At 36.0% G+C, this 22,181-nt stretch overlaps 1 protein-coding gene across 1 annotated transcript in view; it reads left to right on the top strand.

Annotated features, from left to right (window-relative positions):
* RYR2 (ryanodine receptor 2) overlaps window positions 1–22,181 on the top strand; it is a 603,900-nt gene that overhangs the window by 475,601 nt on the left and 106,118 nt on the right. The window contains exons 63-68 of the mRNA XM_040967818.1: window positions 1,773–1,822; window positions 10,891–10,951; window positions 12,484–12,722; window positions 14,391–14,472; window positions 15,992–16,122; window positions 20,836–21,156. Coding sequence (XP_040823752.1) covers window positions 1,773–1,822; window positions 10,891–10,951; window positions 12,484–12,722; window positions 14,391–14,472; window positions 15,992–16,122; window positions 20,836–21,156 — 884 coding nt within the window. The remainder of the gene's footprint in view (window positions 1–1,772; window positions 1,823–10,890; window positions 10,952–12,483; window positions 12,723–14,390; window positions 14,473–15,991; window positions 16,123–20,835; window positions 21,157–22,181) is intronic.

Below are 22,181 nucleotides of genomic sequence, written 5' to 3'. Positions count from 1 at the left end.
TGAAGGAAAAAATGTAATTCATTCAGCTGGAGATAAGCAGAAAAGTTGTGCAAATGCATTTGGTGCAAATGGAGAGACACTTGAGAGAAGCAAGCTTTCAGTGCACATGTCTTACTCGAGTTACAGAAGCAACTGAAAATGAAGAAATGGGGGAGAAGAAAAAAAAGACGAACATTTGAACGGTTTTCAGAAGTGGGTCTCTGAAGAGTATAGAGAATGATGAATTAAAAGAGAGGATGAGAAAAATATTGCCAGAAAAATATCAAAAAGGATACAGAGTTCAGATTTAATTATTTAGCCATGCCAAGTACAGTAGAGGCCATTCCAAGAAACAGATGGAAAAATAAAGCGTATTAGATTTGCTGATTATGGGCTTCAAGGGAATATTTCAGTCCAATGAGTAAATACTGAAGTATAGAATATTTTATAGCTAACAAAATATTGGTAACTATCAGAAGCAGAGAAACAAGCTAATCGTATTATGTGAAGTGCTGTTAAGGAACATATCACCTGAGGCTTATAATGTCCCATACAGAAACTGGCCAGCTTCATTTTCCATGGCTCCTCTCTACCCCTAATCCTACTTTGGGTTGGCCAGCTGATACTGCTGAGGATGGATGAACATTGCAGTGAGGACGAAGCTGCTCTAATTAATATGAAAGTCAAGCTGAGATTGTATAGAACTATGCAAATGAATCCTCAAGGTTAAAGTTCCAGGGTTTGCTGGATATGCATTGCTGATTGATATTTCCAGATAGTTTGGAAGACTGTGAATAGAAGTGAAAATTATGTCAGTTGTTATTTAGAATGCCTGAGGTCATAGATGCTTGCAGGCGAGGACTCCTTTCAGCTTCTCCTGAGAGTACTTAAGAAGTACTCGGAGACAGGAAATGCTACTTCGAATACACACGGTCAGGGCTGAATCCTGAGGGATAGAGGATGGAGTAACAAGAAGGTGAAGAAAGGATATTCTCAAAAAGCAGGACCTGAAAGGGACCCACTGGACTGAGGCCTGCTCAGGATGAGGCAGTGGCAGGGATCTCTGAGGTTCTGAAATCAGTCTGAGAATCACTGGGTACCAGGGCTGATGTGCTCAGTACTGAAGGGAAGCACTGGTGTTTGACTCTCCTGTTGCCAATGGCCATGGGAGATCTAAGGACCCAGGAATGTGCTCAGTTCACTCATTAGCATTAAGACCTATGAAGCAATCTGGGATGTTTTTTCTGGGAGTGATTATCAGTTCACATTCTATTTCTGTGTCACTGTGTTTGAAAGTTGGGAAATGTTTAAGTTTCAAATAAAACTTGAAAAACTTGAAGCACCTTAAACTTAAACCCGAAGCACCACACCTAAGTTGTTTAAAAATGTCCGTAATATATAATTTTGGTGGTACATTTGGGTAGATAATATTAAACTTATTCTTTGTATGTTTGTGGTTTTTTAGGTAGTTATAGCTTTATGGGATTCATATAGGTTGCTTTTGTATTAATTAGCTTTGCTTTCAATTTTTTTTATTTCTTATAATATGTGCTTTTTTAACCATGTTTGTTAAAGATATGCACTCAGACTCTTTCTTTAATACCTTTTCTCCACATTCTGCTCAGAAAATTGATTCTTTCTGCGTGACATCATGTTGCTTTTTCTGGCTCATATATCAGCTGTTTTTTTTTTCTTTTTTTCTTCTTTTTATTTTTTATTTTTTAACTTCCCCTTGTCTTTTCCACCTTCCCCTTCCCCTTCCCTTCTCTCTTTTGTTTTTCTTTTGTCTTCAGCCTATTCTGCAAACTTGGAGTTCTTGTCAGGCATAGGATTTCACTATTTGGTAAGGAGACTCTTGAAAAAATACGAGCATGGCCATCACTTGGTTTTCTTTGCCATTTTTGCACTGTGTTGTGAGCTGCTATGTTGCATGAACGCATGTTTGCATGGCTGCATGCATGGTTTTTGTAGGCCAAGATAAGGTCCTTGAGATTGTTTAAAAGTACCATTTATTGGTTGTGAAATTGAGGATTGTCCAAAGTGTTATTGAAAATTGAAAGGTTGTTTATCAAAGAGTAAATGAGAAAAAAATGGCAAGTTGTCGTATTTTATTTCAGGGATATAACAAAACTAGGCCCTTGGACTTTAGTTTGTTTATCTGCAATAGGTTCATTCATGAGCTGTTATAAATCAACATTTTAAACTGCACTCACTGTTTTTAGTGCTCTTGATTACTAATTTGCATGTGTACTGCATTCTAAATACTGGAGCATCATCGTGGAGATATTGAAGCCCAGGAGCTTCACTTGGCAAAAGTTGATTTTCCAGCACCACTCATTCCAGAGTCCGTTTCTGTTTGTCAGTGGAATTCACATAGTTAAAGTTCATGTTCCTGAGCAACTGCTTCCGGACAGCCATGCATGGTAGACACTGTCTTTTGGCAGATTTCCCCACTCTGCTAACTTCAGAGTCTGTGGCAGCTGGCAAAATCTTTTACGCTTTGCTGCATCTGATTTTACCAATTGCACAACAAATTTATAAGCCCCTTTCTCTATAGATTTTGAGACAGAATTGGGATAATTTTAGGAATAACATGTCTTCACTGTGGGGAGAGAGAGATTACAAGTTCAGGTCTATTTAGAAGCAAAACTAAAAATTGAAAAACTTAGTCATTTCTAAGAAAACCATGCTGAATAAACTGAGAAATCAAAGTAACTTATAACTTCATTATATGGTTATGGTTGTATTTGGTTTCCAATATCAATATGTCCAATATTTGCTACTCTTAAATTTCATAGTTAAAATTTTATTTTATATATAAATTGCCTGTGGTTATATATTAATATCTCAGCTATTTAAAATCATTGAAGCAATTACCATCATATTTTCCAGTTGACTGATTTTTATTTAGCTTTTCAGTGGATCAGATATTGTATGAAAACTGGTTAGACAGAATTTTCACATACTCTTTAACTTTCTGAGTAAAAATCCATTCAGATATTCCCTAGTTGTCTTCAGATTGCCATCTAGTTCTGTGTAACTCTAATGCAGAGACTTACTTCTCAGTTGGCAGTTTTTCATTTTTGACAATGACTGTTGTATTAGTTTCTGTTGTACTATTTATAACTTTCTATTTAGAGTGTATTCTCATATCTGTGTTAAATGTTTAAGTATTTCAGATATAATCAGTAATGTGTACAAATCTTAAGAACAATTTTGAAATTTTTTAGGTAAAAAATTAGACATGTTGTGTTCAGGTTAAGACTTAGAGCTTTTCCAGCATACTATATAAGTCTTCCCTTTGCCTTTTCCCAGATTTTTAATTGTCTCTGAACAAAGTCTATGTAGACTGTGTTATGGTAGATTGATATTGCCTCTGTTGAGATCATGTTTTTCCTTTAAAATGTCATTTAGTGATTTATTAATTGAGGATGAATATGTGATGTGGCTTTTAGTGGAAAACAACTGGGCTTTAATACTTAACCCCATGTCTCCAAAATTTTAATATTCCACATACATTTTTTAATACCGTAGTCTTTAGATGTGGTTAAATTTATTTTTACAGCAGTCTTTTGGAGACCTCTGTGAGTTTTTGAGTGTAATTTTGTACACCCTTTATATTACTAATGTGTCTTTTGTTATTATTACTTCAGATTTTCTTTGGTATTTGCCTGTTAGACTGTTAGAGGCTAGATCGAGAGTATTGTACTATAGATTGTACTCCCAATTATTAGACTCCAAGTTTTATGAATTAAAATTTTACATAATAGAATTATAGCATGTCTTTACATATTAATATGGTATCCTAAAAATAATAGTTTTGAAGTAATAATAATAATGAAAGCACGCATGTTCTGTTTCTGTAAGTTAGCCAACAGAGTAATTTATACAATGAAATTAAATTCACTAAATCTTCAGTATTTTTCATTTTTAACATTCAGCTTGCACTGTTAAACTTATAACTGTATTATATATATATATCACATTTACTATAAGATAATAAATGTTGAAGTACTATATAAATTGTAACAATACACATATATTTCTACTCTAATATGTTTGATTTTTTAGATTTCATTTACTTACTGTATTTATCTGAATATTCTTTATTAGATCTTTTGTAGATTATGTATAAATTAAGCTTTTAATTTTAGTATAATTTGCCCATTTCTGGGATGAATCAGAATAAAGTGATATTACCCATGTATTTACTTTTTTTGGTTTATCTTTTATGTCCTGTGGATTTTCAAAAAGAAACCTACTGACACATAAAAATTTTTGGTTGTTGGCATAGAGTCATATTACTCTCATAATTACTCATTTTTTTCTTTCATTCTACATTTATGTAATTTTAATTCTCTACATTCTTGCAGCAAAAAGCATGATGATTAAAACTGATTTTCTTATACTGTTTTAGTTTATAAAGGTTTACAATCTAACCTAAAAATAAGACAGAATTAAAAGTAGAAATTAACAAAGAAATACCTTTGTGATGATGAGCAAATGTCAGCATTCATTAAACCAGCATACGTCAGGAATTAGAGACAAGAGAGGATCATGAAAATGAGCAAAGACACAAAACCCTTATCCTGGTGGTACTGATGGGAGAAGCGCCAGCTTCCAGGGGCAATGGAATGTGCATTCCAACTTGGCTGCCAAATTGTAATTGAATTTCTAAGGCTGGTCTCTGGTTCATTTTTTTTTTCTGATACATAAAGTGAGGATTTTCTAAACTTCATACTTTGCTTTATGTATTTTAAAATGTTTTCTTACCCACTGATATACTAATGCATTAAGAATTAGAGACCAATTGAGGACATCATTTTATATTAAAAATAGGTGTAATATTTTGTGGGGTTTTTTTTTTGTTTTTGTGTTTGTTGTTTTTAAAGAGAGACAAACTATCTCCACAGAGTTGTGATGAATTTTAAAGAAGATTTATTTACTTGAAAATGTTGCAGCAACATGGGGAGTGATGAAGGGAGGGAGATAGGGAGATTTTACATGTCTCACTTCCCAAATGATTGCAGCAGCCAGATCTGGGCCAGGCTGAAGCAAAGAGCAAAGAACTTCCAGGGCTCTGAGTTGGGTCACAGGGGCCCAACCACCTTGGCCATCTCCTGCTGGCATTCCCATGCCATTAGCAGGGAGCTGAATGGGTAGTGAGCCGCCAAGACAAGAACCACCAGCACCCACCCATAGGGGATGCCAGTGTTGTAGTCACTGGCTTCACCACTACATCACATTGCTGGCCCACATTGATGGTAAACTAATCAGAATATTTGATGAGGGAAAAAATAAGATGGCATGTTATTGATAAATATTTGCTGTGCGTGTTTACTGGGGCACCAATGTATTTTAGAAACTCAGTTGGGTCATGAAGAGAGCCTTGGCAGATGCACAAATGGTTAAGATCCTGTTGCCATGTCTAATTACCCAAGGTTTTCTAAAGAATAAATGCTTTGTTTTAACATACTTGCCTTTCACTAATAGGTAATTAGCATTGCTAATATGATAGCAGTTGGAAGATACCTAAGCTCGCTTGATGCAGCATAGCTAAGCCCTTTAGATCTTTACAAAGGAAACAGAGTCTGATAAGTAAGTGGTGGTGGCATAAGTATATGCACACCAGGACTCCTAATGGGTTTTAATGTCATGTATGAGATAAATTGGATGGCTCAATATACATTTTTCTGTGTCTTCTGTAAGTGAAACCTTCTCTTGGGATGTAAGGATGCAGTAGTGACCATCTCTTTCTCTGTTCATGACTACACTGAGGTTTGTCTGTAAAAACCTTTCATCTTCTATGATGATGTGATAAATATTCTTTGTGACTCTTCCTGCCTCTCTATATTGTGTTCACAATGTTCATCTCCTTCCTAAGCATCATTGTCGCCTATCATACAATTGCAGAAATACTGGAGAAGATAAGCATTATTCTGTATTTGAAATGAAGCAGTGGCTAGAATGAAAACATTCAAAATTAGCATTTCTAATTTAAGCCAGGACATAAATGTTAATGCTGTGTTTGCTAGAATTTTATGAACCAAAAGCAAGTGAAGTAACATGTGAACTATAAGAATTATCAACTCTTCCTGAATAGTAAATTTGTAAATTGTTTGATATTTTTGACATCTCTTCTATAAACCATTCAAGTATTTGAATGGCTGTTGTATGATATCAGAACATTTGAGAAAAATGAATATTTGTGTATATTTTCCCAAATAAGATTCAGATTGTACTTGTGTATTTTTAGAGGCACACATAATGTGAGGAGAGTCATTTAAGAAACACTGGAGTAGGCTGGTGGTTGTGGCACAGCAAATAAAGTCACTGCCTGCAATACCAGAGTCCCAGATGAATGTTGGCTCAGGTCATAGCTGTACCACTTCAAATCCAGCTCTCTGCTATTGACCAGGGAAAGCTGAGGAGGAAAACATAAGTGCTTGAGCCCCTGTAGCCATGTGGGAGACCCAGAAGAGGCTCCTGGCTTCATCCTGGCCTAAACCCAGCCATTGAGGCCACTGAGCAATAAGCCTGCTCACTTTGTCTCCCTCCTTACCCCAGATACACACACACACACAAATGTGGAAACAGTGGTCTTACCCACTTTCCTGTAACTCTTGACCTTTTGTGCCCTAATCAATTATGTAAAGATTATCAAAATAAAAGAAAAAAATTTAAAAGCCTATGAAAATCTCTCCCATAGCTCTTTCAAATAAATAAATAAATAAATCATGAGGAGAAACTGTGAGGATAGTGAACATCTGAGCATTTGACATGCCACTGCTTTGAGAGTTGAATGGCTCAATATCTGTAATTTTTTAATAATAATTTTTATTCATAATTGGAAAATCATTAGGGTATTTTTCTCATTTAAAAATTATGTAATTCTGTGGCAGCAAACATGACAAAAACAAGAGTGTCCTAGTTTTAACTTACTGTATGTAGTTTAAAAGCATATATTTTCTACAAAGCAACACACCCAGAAATATTGAAATCAGACATACATAGCAAATTTCAGAAGATAATATAGTAGCAATGTAGATATATATTTTTTGAAATTAGCGTACCGTTATGGGAGAGTTTTCTTAAGAACAAAGAGTAGAATGTGTAATTGTCCAAACGTGGTCTCAGTTTAATTGAAACATGTTACCAGAATTAAGGAACCAATAATTTTTTTCTCCTTTCAGTATCTCAGGCTTCAAAATCAGTTGTTACTGTCACTCTTCAATTTCTATCTCAATAAAATTTGAGAGAAATTTGTCTTTTAGTATAGTTTTATTTCACATTATTAATTAAGACTCCAGCAGGATTAATCACCTATTTAAAAGAAGAATAAAATGAGTCATTACTTCAAGGTCTATCTAGAAAACTAGAGAAGAATAAATACTAGAATATTGTAAATACTAGAATAACTGTTATTTATTTTTGCAAAGGATACAGTCAACATGCTGAGACTGCCTGGATAATATGATATCCAGGGAAGGTGGTTTATGATACACACAATTAGAGACGCCACTGAGAATCATTGAACAATATAAATTTTGTGTTAAAACCACAGAGAACAACTTGGAATTAAAGTACGCAAAGCTTTATTGGCATTATTTATATATGCATTTAACTTTATTTTATTGTTTTTGCTCCTTAAAGAATTGAGAGTTTTTATGAAGTTATTTAATACTCAGTGTTTTCTGGAGTTCCTGAAATAACGTGTAAGATAAGACATTACTTATAGATCTCTTTGCTCACATGCACACAACAAGCACCATTATAAGCATACCATCTTAGACAAGCAAATGATTCCAGAGTTCTTTTGTGACTGCTTAGATTGGAGTAACTTATTTACTCCTGTAAATTACTGCTGTAATTTAGGATGAAGGAGGTATACAGGATGCTGACAGGAGTTGAAAAGTATTAAATTTTCAATTTTTATACTATGCAGAGCAGTTGAACAATTACAAAGTTCAATACATGAAAATGCAATCACCATTTTCTATTTTCACCCTCTTACTATACTTTATTAGCCTTTGCTGGTCTTACTAGTAGCACGACTGACTTCTTATACTGGCGATCTGGATAACTGTTCTTTATATAAATGCTTTATTGCATGCTATATTCCAAGGCTAGCAGTTCTTTAGTTAGTACTGTTACACAGGCTGATAGGATCAGTGTTTTTTCTTGTTCTGAAAGTTAAAGTGTTAAGTCAGTTTATACTCTGTTGCATTCCTTCAAGTCCCTTTACAACCTTATTTACTTTGAGGTATTTCCATGTGAAATTCTTCTGTATTTAATAATGGATATGCCAAATGTAAGTATAAATGTAGTTAATATTTTACCGCAGTGATGACAGAATTCTCAGATTGCCATGAAAGCTTTTTCCTATGCTTCTTATATCCACAGTCTTTCCACAAATCTTTAATCAAGAGTCTGTTGTGTATCAGACACTATTCTAGGTGCAGGGAGCACAACAAACAAAACCCTCAGCTCCTGCGTCTATATGAGTGGAGGTTTGATATACCTTTGTTCCAGTTAGGAAAAAGGGCACAGATAAACTCAGTGTGAAGTACAAACACTGGGGATCCACAGCTCAGCAGGAAAGAAACAGAAAAAGAATCATGTGTGTTTGGAAGAGAATGAAGGATTCTGCTCTCAGTGTTGCATAGCGTCCTAAGGTTCTGAAAAAGACCCCTCCCTCCCAAGTCTGGTTTCTCTCATTTTCTGTTCTACTTTCTCAGTTTATACTACATCAGCTCAGATCTTTTCCCTGTGCGGCAGGTTTTGTTATCAGTGACCTCTTTTATGTCTCTAACTAAATTACTGATGGAGCCCTCACACTGAAGGTGTCTAAAGTATGGAATGCAGACTTTGCCCCACGTTCATCTAGTGTTTATTGTTTTTTTATCCTGGTGCTCTCCCCAGACCATTAAATGATAACAATATTCACCCAGTTACTCAGGAAAAATACACGTTCACGTTTGATCCATAAGTAAGTCTTAAAATATGCACTGATGTTTTCATGGGTAATGGCTTAATGAGAATCCCTCATCACCAAACAGATCTGGTTTTGTAATAAGCTTACTGGCTTCTACTCTTGCTTTTCAATGTTTTGTGTTGGGAATGGATACATTTCCAGTATGAATAACATTGTATCCATCCTGCTCAAAACTGAAGAATGCCATCTTATGGCTCTTTAAAATATCTGTAATGTTTGAACTGAAATCCCTGGAACCTGATCTCTCTGTACTTTTGCAACTAAAACACTCGTTTTTTTTTCCTTTTCATGTCCCGACTTGGCTGACTTCACCCCTTACCTGGACCCTAGGTTTATCCTCTGCCTCAGACCTTTCTTCAGTCGGTTCCCTGTGTTTCCCAGATACTTGTATTTCCTTTATAACATTTCCTTTTTATTTTTTAAAATATTTCTTTTATAACATTGGAATCTGTGCTCAAATACCACCGGAGGGTTGACTCATGGACCCTCACTGTATTTTATCAGTTTTAATGTTTATAACCAGTTCGCAGTTGACCCTGGTATTACACTATATGCTAATCTTTTCCTCCTTATTGGTTCACTTTCTGTATCCACTGTTAGTATATACTATGACATCTCTGAAAATTTGAGCATCTAGCATTTAATATGTATTCTTTGCTGAATGAATATTTAAATGAAAAATACTTTGAGTGTGCAGTAGATACCCTGACACTAGCATCTGCCAGCAGTCAGGCAATAAGTTATGGCTTTCTGCCCACTTTCTTTTCATGACTGCTAGAAATTCTAACGTATGAAGTACAAGATGAATGAAACATTTGTTTACAAGGCACTCTGTGGCTCAGTAATAATAACCTTAGTTTTAAATTTTGTATCATGTTGGTAAACTGTGCATGTTCTAAGGCAATTATTAATTTCCATGTATTTTTAAGTTGTTAATTTAAAGGTATTTCTTGTGTAAAGAATGTCACATATTCCTATGTTATAAAAATCAGTATTCAGATAGCGGATGTCAGCCTTAGTTTCCAATGATTTTTTGTGTGTGTGACTGTGTGTGTGTGTGTGTGTGTGTGTGTGTGTGTGTGTGTGTGGTTAAAATGTAGAGTGAGTCACTGATGACATTAATCTGCATTTCAAATGTAAAATTACTACTTCAGATTCATCATTTTTCTTTGCCTTTCTGTATCACTATCACAAAGCAGTAAAATATATCAATCATATTTCTCTGCTTTCTGATAAAACATGCCAATCAAAATGAATGAATTTCTTATTACCTTCAATAATAGTTACTTGTGTTTCAAATCTCATATGGGACTATTATTTGATTTCACCAGCCTCTGATATTTACTTAAATGATGATTTGGTACTTCTTTTTCCCCCAAACACCTGTAGCACTCAGACAAATTATTTTAATGCAAGTGAAATTCAGACAGTTTAATTCATCTCAGTGCAGTTAAATATAATAAGAATAGATCTTTGATATAACTAAAAATGAAATAAATGTATTAGGCTTTTAGTGCATTGCTTCTATTAGATTTCTAGACTACCCATTTTTATGGAGAATATGCACTGATTTAGGAAGTATTCATAGGGTTTGTTTTTAAATCTTCTGAGCTAGTATGCAAAGGGACTATATTGAGAGAATTCAGTTAAACATTTTTGAGTCTGATGCCATGCTTTTGAATGCTTCCTGAGCATGTCAGCTATTTGATGAGACATGCATTATTGCTTTTCTACTTACATTTGCATAACCACTTTTAAGCAAAAGAAATTGCATGATTTTAAACTTGATTATTAAATCTCTTTAAATGAGTTCTTGCTGAGTTGCCATTGGCTAATTTTTAGAACACATGTATTAATTTTCAAAGGCATTGAGAAATTTACAAGGTGATTAATAGAGCATTTTGTTTCCTCTTTAGGGAATGATGCAACATCAATTGTCAACTGTCTTCACATTTTGGGTCAGACATTGGATGCAAGGTAACTGGATTAACATAATTTAAATGGCTAAATATTAATGTTTTATATAAGCTCTCGTATGTTAAGGTCACAGATCCTAATTTTGTTTGAGATTATAATACAAACTTCAATGCAGGTAAAAATAAACTTTTGAAAATGAATATTGCATTTACAATTTATTTTGTGGAGAATCAAGATGGCGAAATAGGGTAAGGACACGTTTAAACAGACAAACATTTAACCAGGATGAAGCAGAGAGGACACATTTCAGGAAATAGAACAGGACGGAACAGTAGAGGGGTACCTGGAGACAGGCAGACACAGGAAAGCAGTGGAAACAATGGTTTGGTGTTGCAGGGACTGATAATCCAGCGGCTGAACTCTACCAGCAGCCAGAACTCCACCAGCAACCAGGTGGGAGGGGACTTTCACTGGGAGCTTGGCAGGTGAACCCAAACAAAGAACTGTCCATCCTACTAGTCTGTTTGATTTGACCAGGAGCAAAGACTGAGCAGCAGATCCCAGAGGGGTAGTATGAGAACAGGGTGGATTTCACAGCCCAGTCAGCCCCTAGAGCCCAATTGGGTGCCATTTTGCATAAGGAGGCAAAGACAAGGGAAAGGACTGAGCATAAACTGAACTGGGAGTGGACTCATTTTTGCCTTTGTGTACCTTTGACATTGGAGGTATGGGCAGTGGCAGAGAGTCCAGCATCCTATAGTCAAGATACATTTCACTTTCATTTTATCAATGAGAAATGAATACTTATGAATGTAAGAAGTTAATTTGCAGACTAATTTCCATGTCTACTTTGTCTTATTAATAAGCTGATTAGAAAGTCATCTTCCCAAATTAAAATCAATTTATTTAGGACAGTTGATTTATGCCATTAATTCATACATTTAATTCATGTAGCATCCCGGATAAATCTAAATAAAATTTGTGAATGTCTTCTAAAAGAAATATTCTGTGATTCACTTTTATTATACCTTCTTGTTTGTAAGATTTTATTTATGGTACATTATAAAATAAATGAGGAAAATAGACACTGTAGTATACTTCTTTTTTCTATCAAAAAGAAGTTATAATGTTTCGGTATCACTTCTCAATCAAGTTCAGCCATCACTGAGTTTAGAAAGACTAAGTTGCCACTCTCTAAACCCCAAAATGTTTGTGGAATGTAATACAGGACCCTGGCATTAGATATTTCTTTGACATTTGCTGCCTCAGGAAATATTCTCCTTTTGTTGGAGTTGGGATTAACTAAACTGGTGCAAGAGCCTTAATTTGTTATAAAGTAGATTTTCTCAAAATTCATAAGTACAGATAGAAAACAAGGCATTAGCACGGATTTGTACTTCAGCGTCCTGGTTAAGTTCACTATGAATGCACTCGGGAAGGCAGTTTACTAGGCAATATTTTTGTAGCTACAAGTCTGTCTTTAAAAATCATTTCAGACTGTATTTAAAACATTTAGTTAGCTGGATGGATACCATGCCAAAGAAATAGACATAACACGGTACGGTGTTTTCTTTGTATTTCATCTGCTCTAGGACTGTGATGAAGACAGGCATGGAGAGTGTGAAAAGTGCACTCAGAGCCTTTCTGGACAATGCTGCAGAGGATCTGGAGAAGACAATGGAGAACCTGAAGCAGGGCCAGTTCACCCACACCCGGAACCAACCCAGAGGGGTCACTCAGATCATCAATTACACCACAGTGGCCCTGTTGCCAATGCTTTCATCGCTGTTTGAACATATTGGTCAGCATCAGTTTGGAGAAGATCTAATATGTATGTAAATCTAACATTTGGAGTTCTGTACTTGGCCTAGTACAATCAGAATTGTTAAAGCTAAATCGAAGTTATGCACACACTGCTTGTACATGAATATGTTTGTTTTGTTTTAAAGCAGAACGTTATAGGTTGACACTCAAGTTGTAGAAGTCATTCTTCTGTAGAAAGGTGGATGAACTGTATGGGTTCACGGAGAGGACCAGGGAGGTGTTGGTTATGGACTATAACATCTACAACTTGGACTGTAACTTCCAAGTACAGATCCCATCTTGGATTGCTTCTTCTGTGAATTTCCTAATGCAATTGAACCAAATGATATGCAACAAAAAATGTGTCCATATTAGTTCTAAGTCAATGAAGATTGTTTCCACAGTATGTAACTGCTGAGTCTGCATCTCAATAATTGGCCTTTTATGATGGCTCAGTAGCATCTGGTTTTAGGCTTCAGTCAGTTTTCATATGATGAAACTGGAGTTCTGTTTCTTAAAAATATCTGCTGAGGGCCCGACAGTATGGCCTCGTGGCTAAAATCCTCGCCTTGAATGTGCCAGAATCTCATATGGGCACCGGTTCTAATCCCGGCAGCTCCACTTCCCATCCATCTCCCTGCTTGTGGCCTGGGAAAGCAGTGGAGGACGGCCCAAAGCTTTGGGACTCTGCATCCACTTGGGAGGCCCGGAAGAAGTTCCTGGTTCCTGGCTTCAGATCAGCCTAGCATCGGCCACTGCACTCACTTAGGGAGTGAATCATCGGATGGAAGATCTTCCTCTCTATCTCTCCTCCTCTCTGTGTATCTGACTTTCCAATAAATAAATAAATCTTTTGAAAAAAATCTACTGAATGCCAGATATTGAATGGGGACAGTAACACAGGAGCTGTCCTAACTTCCTGCTCTCCTATTGACTCAAGCTTTTTTCACATTTTACATTGCTTAAGTGATGGGCAGGTCTCTGTAAAAGCCACTGCAAGTTCAGTAAATGTCACAACTACCAGTTGCCGAGTTTTTATTTTCAGCAGAGGAACATTTCTTTCAGTACTGTGTGCACATGGAAAAAAGGTCTGTAAGCAAGGATTATTTCTTCATTCATATCATGGCACATCCGTTAGGAAATAGTAGCAGAGTTAGATTTAAAAATTCAGAGTTCTCAAATTTCCTTCTAGTTTAGACACATCTTAGAAGATAATAGATTATCCATAAATCTTTCATTTCTAAAATTGGAAACTTTGAGTGATGTACTTTTTCTGGTAATGGCAGGTCATTTAAACAGTAAGTAAAAGGCTGTTTATTCAAGGGTTCTCATTCAACAGTAATGGTGAAAGAGTGAGTCCTTGTGTGGCTGCAGACAAGCAGTCAAAAACTAGCTGTATTCATACACTTCTTGAGATTATCTAGGATAACTCTTTCATTGTTCCTTCTAGAGGAAAATTACAAAATTGTATCTGAGAATGTTCTGAATAGTGGTAGTGCATGTTTAGAACACTTCCAATTCTGTGGGAAAAAAATTTGAAAATAGCGTTTTATGTGTGCATCATAATTTACTTGTTCCTCTTTTGTCAAACTGTTAAGTAATTATGATCTTTTGATTTTAGACTAAGCTTTCTTAGGGCAGTATATAAATATGTTTCTTTTCAAACAAGATTCTTTCTCTTTTTTTTTTTTTCCAGTGGAAGATGTGCAGGTGTCCTGTTACAGAATCCTGACCAGCCTTTATGCTTTGGGAACCAGCAAGAGTATTTATGTGGAGAGGTAAAGTTTGTAAAGTTTAGCATTGTATAAATACCTGTTTCAAGTAGTAACTGTTTATTTAGAGAGTAATTTTTCGTATTTATAAAATAAACCAAATTGAGTTATTAAATTCCTTGGGAGTAATTAGATATTATTTAAACTTAATAAGAATTGAAATAATACAGACAATTGAGTTACGCAGAAGAATAAAGCAATGATGGCAACAATTTAAACTATAAACTTAGTCCTACAAAAGAATCTGCTAGTATAACATGTCAATATAAATTAGAAATACACAAACTAAGAATTAATATAAGCATTGATTTTTTTTGAAATAAAAGTGAAGTTTCAGGATAGAATGATGAACCATGTCAAAGGATATGGATAGGTAAAATAAGAAAAGCTGTCCCGCTCAATAAAAATCAAAGCTCTTGGGCAACTTCATAAAGAAGATTCTATGTGCTAGAGAAGAAGGCCAGGGAAATTCTGAGAAGAGGTTGGGCTAAATCAAAGACAAACTAATAGAATATTTAATACCAAATAAATGTTAACTCTTGATGACTTGTTCTACAATTAATTATTAAACATTCTCGAACAGAATGTCTGTAATGCAATTTGACAAAGTAGCTCAGTTCATTTCAGAGAAGAAAGCCCTAATCTGCTAAAGTACACCCTGACAGGCAAGTAGTACCAGCCTTCTACTCACGGGAAAAGCTAGCTTGAGATCCAGGTTCTGACCTGTCTGTCTCATGCTTACTGATAAATAGTTCTGTCTTTTAGATGAGGTGAAAATAAATTTTTAACAATTTAATTTTATTGCACATGGAAGTAAGAGTTATTTTAAAACAAATACATTTATATACAAAAATCTAAGGAGTCCATGTCATGTAAAACGACCTTGTATTTTCTATTTAATAAACAACTTAATATACAAAGAAGACTTTTGATTAAGCAGATGACAATGGAAGAGAAGGACTTAGTGTCATTGGCAGGAAAAGCCTTGAGCCTGTTCTAGGTCAGCTGATCATATTGATATTTCTTGAATACGCCTTAATAAATTTAAATTTTTTTGTTATTGTTTTATCACTGTATATGTCTTAGCACTTTATAGCACTTTGATGCTAATTTTATATGGTAAATTTTCAGAAAGTGATATACTAGTGTTAATGCTTTTTCTTGAGGTTGTTTTTTTTTTAAGTTTGTTGTCATTCCACTTATTAACAAAACAAGAGGCTGGGTTAGATAAGGGGAAGTGGAAAACAAATTTTTGAAGAAGTACAAACTTGGAGGAAAACTAAGAAGATTTTCTTATTTGTATCTGAACTAGTGTAAACTTTTTTTTTGTTAACTGGTAATTTGGATTATAATGTCATTGATTGTGCTATTGACTGAATTTGACTTTTTTTGCAATTAGACATTTGATTTGGGAATAATTTTATTAACAATTATTGTCCTTTTAGATGATAGAGCTGCTAATTTTAATATAACTTCTTTGGTTACTTATTTGGGAGGAAAAAATAGATTATTTTTCTACTTGTAGGCAACGTTCAGCATTAGGAGAATGCCTAGCTGCCTTTGCTGGTGCCTTTCCTGTAGCGTTTTTGGAAACTCATCTTGACAAACATAATATTTATTCTATCTACAATACTAAGTCTTCCCGAGAGAGAGCAGGTAATGTAGAAGCATGTGCAGTGTGCAACATATGAAGTTAAGGTTTAGTGGTGTGTAGCAATTTGTTCATAGGCTGTTCCTAGTAGCTGCAATGCTTTTTGTCTAAAGGGTAATTATTTGGTGTTATATTTTGTGGGGAGGGAGGATATTATGTTCTATTAATGTTTCTGGACGAGAATTTATTTAGTTTCTCAGTTAAGTGAGACAAGCAAGCAGTATCAAAAATTTTAAAAAGTGCTCAGCAAATATGGAGAAAATACCACCCTGATTTCTGATCCCGTTATCTCTTAAAATCAGCAAGATTAAGATACTCTTCTTTATTATATTGGTGGGTTTGGACCCTTTATTATTCTTTGTTAACCAGGTGAGTGTGCTTTACTAGAACAGTTTTATTTCATGTGCTATTCAGTTTGCTTTGGTTTTTATCACTTAACAAACTTGAAAATATATAAACCTAAGATACAGTTGTTAGTAATTCAAACTTGCACCTGTCTCTAGCATGAACATTGCTAAAATATACGTGTGTGTGAATACATTGCATATCTTTGTATTCATAATCATGCCTAGTGTTACAATCAAATTGGGAAAATCTGATTCTTTTATGAATAGAAGGTGCATTGCTTCACAGTCTGGGTTATGAAAGCTTTTAGAGCTATTGCTGGTAATTATTGACTGGATATTGAAAACATGCTAGAATTATAATTTGAATGGAATTAACAAATAAACTGGATGTGTCTCATTGTTATGACCAGTACTTTAAAGCAATCAAACCTTAGTCCTAGGAGCATGCAATTTTACAAATGCCCATTTGTTGAATTTTTTTTTCCTTTTTTTGTTTTTTCTAAGTTTGATAAAGTGTATTGAAACTTACTTATTTTCCAGTGGCACAGACATGTTCTTAAAACTTGAACAAGGAATATTTTTTCTTCTTGCATATGTACATCCCTGTTAATGGAGTTATTTCTCAGAACAACTTGTGTTTTTATAGGAGCTACTGGTGGTACAGACTTTAATATGATATATATCAAGTAAAGATTTTTAGTAGATTTAATAATTTAATTTACCTGTTTTGTAATTCTGAGTTATTATATCAGATGAAGCCAAAGCATATCATGTTGAACATGCTTTAGCAATATATATAATTTGTTATTCATAATAACATGTATTGGACAAATTATAACTATTTTCATAATATATTGCATTTACTTAAAATTGTGAATTATTAATCTCCTATGTAAACATATAAAAACTTATCTTGCTAAATAAGGCTTTTTAATTAGTTAAAACATGTCCTATACTTCAAGATTCAGGCAGATTTACACATTATAGATAAGAAAATATAGAAAGCAGATAATTTGATTTTTTGTTTTTCAAAAATACATAATTTTCACAAGGTAATGGAATTAAATCTAATAAGCTTATTCACTTCAGAGTCACTGCCCAGTAAATAATTTTGTGACCTGTCCTCTGCTGAGTGAAGGAGATGTAACACGGAGATAAGTAAGAGTTGATTATTTTCCCTAAAGAGTTCTGGCTGTTGCAATAGATGGAGGAGAATAGATAAACATAGGTGATAAAATTCAGAATAAATCCCTCTGAGGACACAGAAAAGCGATATGATCTGAGGACATTTAAAAAGACTTGACAAAGATGAGGGTAAATCTTAAATTAGTGAATGAAACTTCATTATATTAGGAGAATCTTCAAGTATTTTGAAATAGTTGGAAATACTTCCAAGAGAGAAAAGAGCAAGTGAGGAGAGAAGAAGACCAGGAGGAGGGGGTGCAGGCTTTTTCAGTTGGCAAGGTATAGGGACCAGGACAGTGCCGAGTGGGTGATTTCCTGGCTTCAGACATGGAGTAATATGAAAACATTTTGTTTCAAAATTATCCTGAAAGTGCTAAGAAACACTAAATCATTAATTCATTCTTGTGCATCATTACTTTAAAGAGCCACGATAACAGAGTGAGACCCCTTGTATGTAGTAAATACCATTTAGAGATTTGGCTTTGATTTGTCCTAAAGGTAAACTTCTGTCATGTGGGGATGAGGCAGCATTATGTCCTAGACGTTCTCACAGCTTTCTAGTCTGGCACTGATTAGATAATCTTGTCCTTACTCAGTTAGTGCATACTCAAAAAGTAGCTTGGAAAAGAAAGGAAAAATTTACATATGGATCTATTAAATTCTAGTGTCTTTTGAAAAAGCCAAAATTGGGCAGTTTTTAAATTATTTTATTTTTAATGTTGTTTACATAGTTGGGAAGCATATATACTCATGTGGGCCACTGATTAGGGTGAGGAGGGCTGAGGTATGAAGGAAGGAGAAAAAGCAAATGTTTCCAATTTTTTTTCCTCTGTATTTGGGCAGAAAAGGTGGGGGCTGCTCCTTGATGTCAAACAACTTCAGCACCCCGGGATAGGGATGGTCATTTGATGTTATCCTAGAGACCCTGATGTGGAGAAGAATGTTTTGATAGTCTACTTGAGTGATTTTGATAGTTCTGAGATATGTTGGTTTCACTGATCCAAGGTTGAGAAAAATTTTCCAAGGTATAATGATTCGCAAAGTCCATCTTAGTTCATCCGCACACCCAGACACTTGCTAGAACAAAAGAGTTGTTCAGCTTGTTTTGCTTTCATTCCTGTGATGAGGCAGCTGATGTCCCCTGCTGCGCTGGGTGAGCTTCCTGTCATGTCCTCTTTGTGCATCCTGAGCATGCTGTCCACTGCACAGACTTCAACAGCTGTGGAGGTCCAGTCCTAATATATGTACTCCAAGGTCATACCACTGATCTTGTGATTTTTCCCTGTGGCCAGAGTTTGAGTACAGCAGACTAGTGGGAAAGACCCCCCAAAAATCTGTGGCCTGGAGTGACCCCAGGCATGAATGTTGTGTGTACCAGCTAGTGTGGGGTCTGATTCAGTCCATCGCCAGCATTAACATACACACATAATGGTGAATGCAGTTGCTTTTGTCAGTTCTGGCCACAGACCCATCTCCCATGCCAACCCACAGGTGCTGAGGCCTAGCACCACCCAGTCCACCACAAACCCAGTCCTTACACACCAGGCCTGGGCATGCCAGCATACACAGTGATCTAGTCCAGCCTGGTCCACATCCCATCCAGTTTCATGCGTACCCATGGGTGCAGCACCTTAGCTCTGTCAGATCCACTCTCCGACCCAGCACACATGTATGCTGATTGCTACTGCTGCCTTGTCTAGCCTGATCCACTCCCAGCCTTGCCTCTCATGCTCACCAGCAGTATTAGCAGGGTTTGCCCACTATTCCCCTACTAGGCCAACTCCCAGACCCAGATCTTGTGCTTACCAGGGGCTACTGTGGTCCAGTCTGACATGACTTGTAGCCTATCCTGGCACTTGCCAGCAGGTTTTGTTGTAAAGCCTGGCTAACCCTCACTTATTCTAGCTCTTGCATGTGCCAGCAGATGTTGGGGCATATCCTATCCCAGCACACTCTCAAACCCAGCTTAGATGCAGACACCAATTGGTATTGCAGCCCTGCTCAGCTTGATTTGTTTTAGTCCCAGCTCTCATGCTCACTAATGGGTGCAGTGGCCTAACAGGGGAGTTTTACCAGACTCAACCCCAGCCGCCTCACGGTGGCATTTGCCATTGAGTGCTACAGCATCACTCTGCTCGACTTACCCCCAATCCCAGACCAGCTAGTTCCAAGTCCACACTCCCTACCTGTCCTCCAGCACTCCAACCCTGCCAGCACAGGCCCCAGGACTTTATTTTGGCATGCCCACCAGCCGCCTCCCATGTATCTTTAAAAAAATTAGGTATGCTGACACACTCATATAGTTAACACAGTGTAACACTTGCCTATGTACAAAGACAAGCTAGACTGTTGCCTATAGCTGGGGTGATTTTTTTTTTCCCGAGATATTGGAAAGCTAATTATTTAAAGCAGAAGTACATGGGAATGACTGAAATTACCTAGATAAACATGTAACTGACTGAAAGAGAAGACTTAAAGGTAAGTCTCTAGAGCTGACTCTCATCTAGAAGTTCAGCAAGGGGAAATGAATCAGGAAAGAGCAGTAGTTCTTTTAAGTTTAAAGATGGAAAGGCTGACTGCACTGGTGTTAAGGAAGCAGGAGTTTCAGGGAAGGGGACGTGTTCAACACTGTGAAAAGCCACCAGTTATCAGGATGATAGTTCTGGAAGACTAATGCTAACGTGTGGTAGAAAGAAGATGCTTCACCATGAGGAAATGAGGAGTTGCCTTGCAAGTCGAGCAATCCAGGAAGGAATTTATGATGTGCCCAAGAGGCTTTAGAGAAGAGAAGGCCAAAAATAGGCCTGAGTAAGACCCAGGTGTGCAACAGGCACTTCAGTTCAAGTGGACCACAGAGTAGGGACCTCAGAATGGTTTTCCCTGAAAAAGAATAGAAGCAAATATGGGACAAGATGCAGGCTTACAAGCCTGCCACTTGGTATTTTGTTCAGTGTGGAGTAGGAGAAATGGACCTGTGGTGTTCTTGAAGGGAAGGAGTTAGTGTAGGACCTTCGGAAAAAAACACTTAGGGATTAATTGTTGTGAGGAAAGAGAAGGAAGTTGAAGGAATGCTGGAGCTTGCTGAGTTTTCAAAATTGGCTTTTTTTTTTCTATCAGTGGAAATAACCCATAACATATAATAGTAGTACTTTAAATGATGACATTATTTTGTGTATTATCTTTCAGCTCTAAATTTACCAACTAATGTGGAAGATGTGTGTCCAAATATACCATCCCTGGAGAAACTCATGGAAGAGATTGTGGAGTTGGCGGAGTCTGGCATCCGCTACACTCAAATGCCGCATGTGATGGAAGTCATTCTGCCCATGCTGTGTAGCTACATGTCCCGTTGGTGGGAGCATGGTCCTGAGAGCAATCCCGGCAGGGCTGGGATGTGCTGCACAGCCCTCAACTCAGAGCACATGAACACACTGCTGGGCAATATCCTGAAAATCATTTATAATAATTTGGGAATTGATGAGGGAGCCTGGATGAAGCGATTAGCAGGTAAGAATTGAAAAATGAACCCTGTAAATGCATTCTATTTGCAAAAATTCAGAAGACTCAGCCGACTACAATTATTGTGTCATAACATTTGTTAATATTGGTTTTTTTTTGCTAAAAGTATTAGCTATCTATATGTCATGGTGTTCTTTCAAAAATACAGATATCATCAGTGTACAGTAGCTCTCCTTTCCATTTAATTTCTATTATAAGTTAATTTTTTCTGACCTGACCATGTCTATAAGATTAATCAATATACAAAATAAGTAATTGTTCATGAAAATCAGTAAGCAATGGTTTTATAAACAGGGAAAAATAAAATTGAAATTTCAAACACTCATAGCAGTCCTATGGGGAGCTGTAGGAATGATCAAAAGATGATTCAGATATTTTTGATTGAGTTTGCTTATCATTGTTATCTGCACTGAAAATAATGAAATTTATCTATCCAAAAAATAGACCATAGTACTGTACCATCTTTAAACACAGCAGTGTTGTGTTCCTTGAAAAAATTTTCTTACTTTGGAAGATTAAAAAAAATTTTCATGAATTCAAACTAATATGTATGTGTGTGAACTTGTCTATTTCTTAAACTCCAAGGCAATATACAGTGTCTTAGTATTATGGATTGGTGAATATGGTTGATTTCACCTTTTTCATTCTGTGCATTTCTCCCTTGTACAGGAAGAAAAATTTGTTTAAAAATGGCCTACTCATGTTTAGAGATTTACGAATAACTATGGCTGTTATTAAATGAGTGGAATATCTGATATAATCTTCCAATTTAATTAGGCCAAAAATATGGAACCTTAAAGCGAGATAACCATAGTCTCATTAAGCAGTGGATATTTCTCACTTATTAAGGGGTTAAGGGAACCATTTCTGTTTAGGAATCACTTCTTTGTGTGAGAAAATTGATTCCCAAAATGAATTACAGTCTTTTTGTTTCTATTCTAAAGCTGTTTTCAAACCTAGTAAGCACATAAAATTCAATTCAATCATCATTTCAGAACAGCAACTGTGCAGTT

Source organism: Ochotona curzoniae, unplaced genomic scaffold (assembly GCF_017591425.1).
Source record: "Ochotona curzoniae isolate NIBS_2020 unplaced genomic scaffold, NIBS_Ocur_1.0 scaffold_4683, whole genome shotgun sequence".
NCBI classification, from domain to species: Eukaryota; Metazoa; Chordata; class Mammalia; order Lagomorpha; family Ochotonidae; genus Ochotona; species Ochotona curzoniae.
The sequence above is the reverse complement of the archived record's forward strand: the minus strand, read 5'-3'. Positions and strand labels throughout refer to the sequence as shown.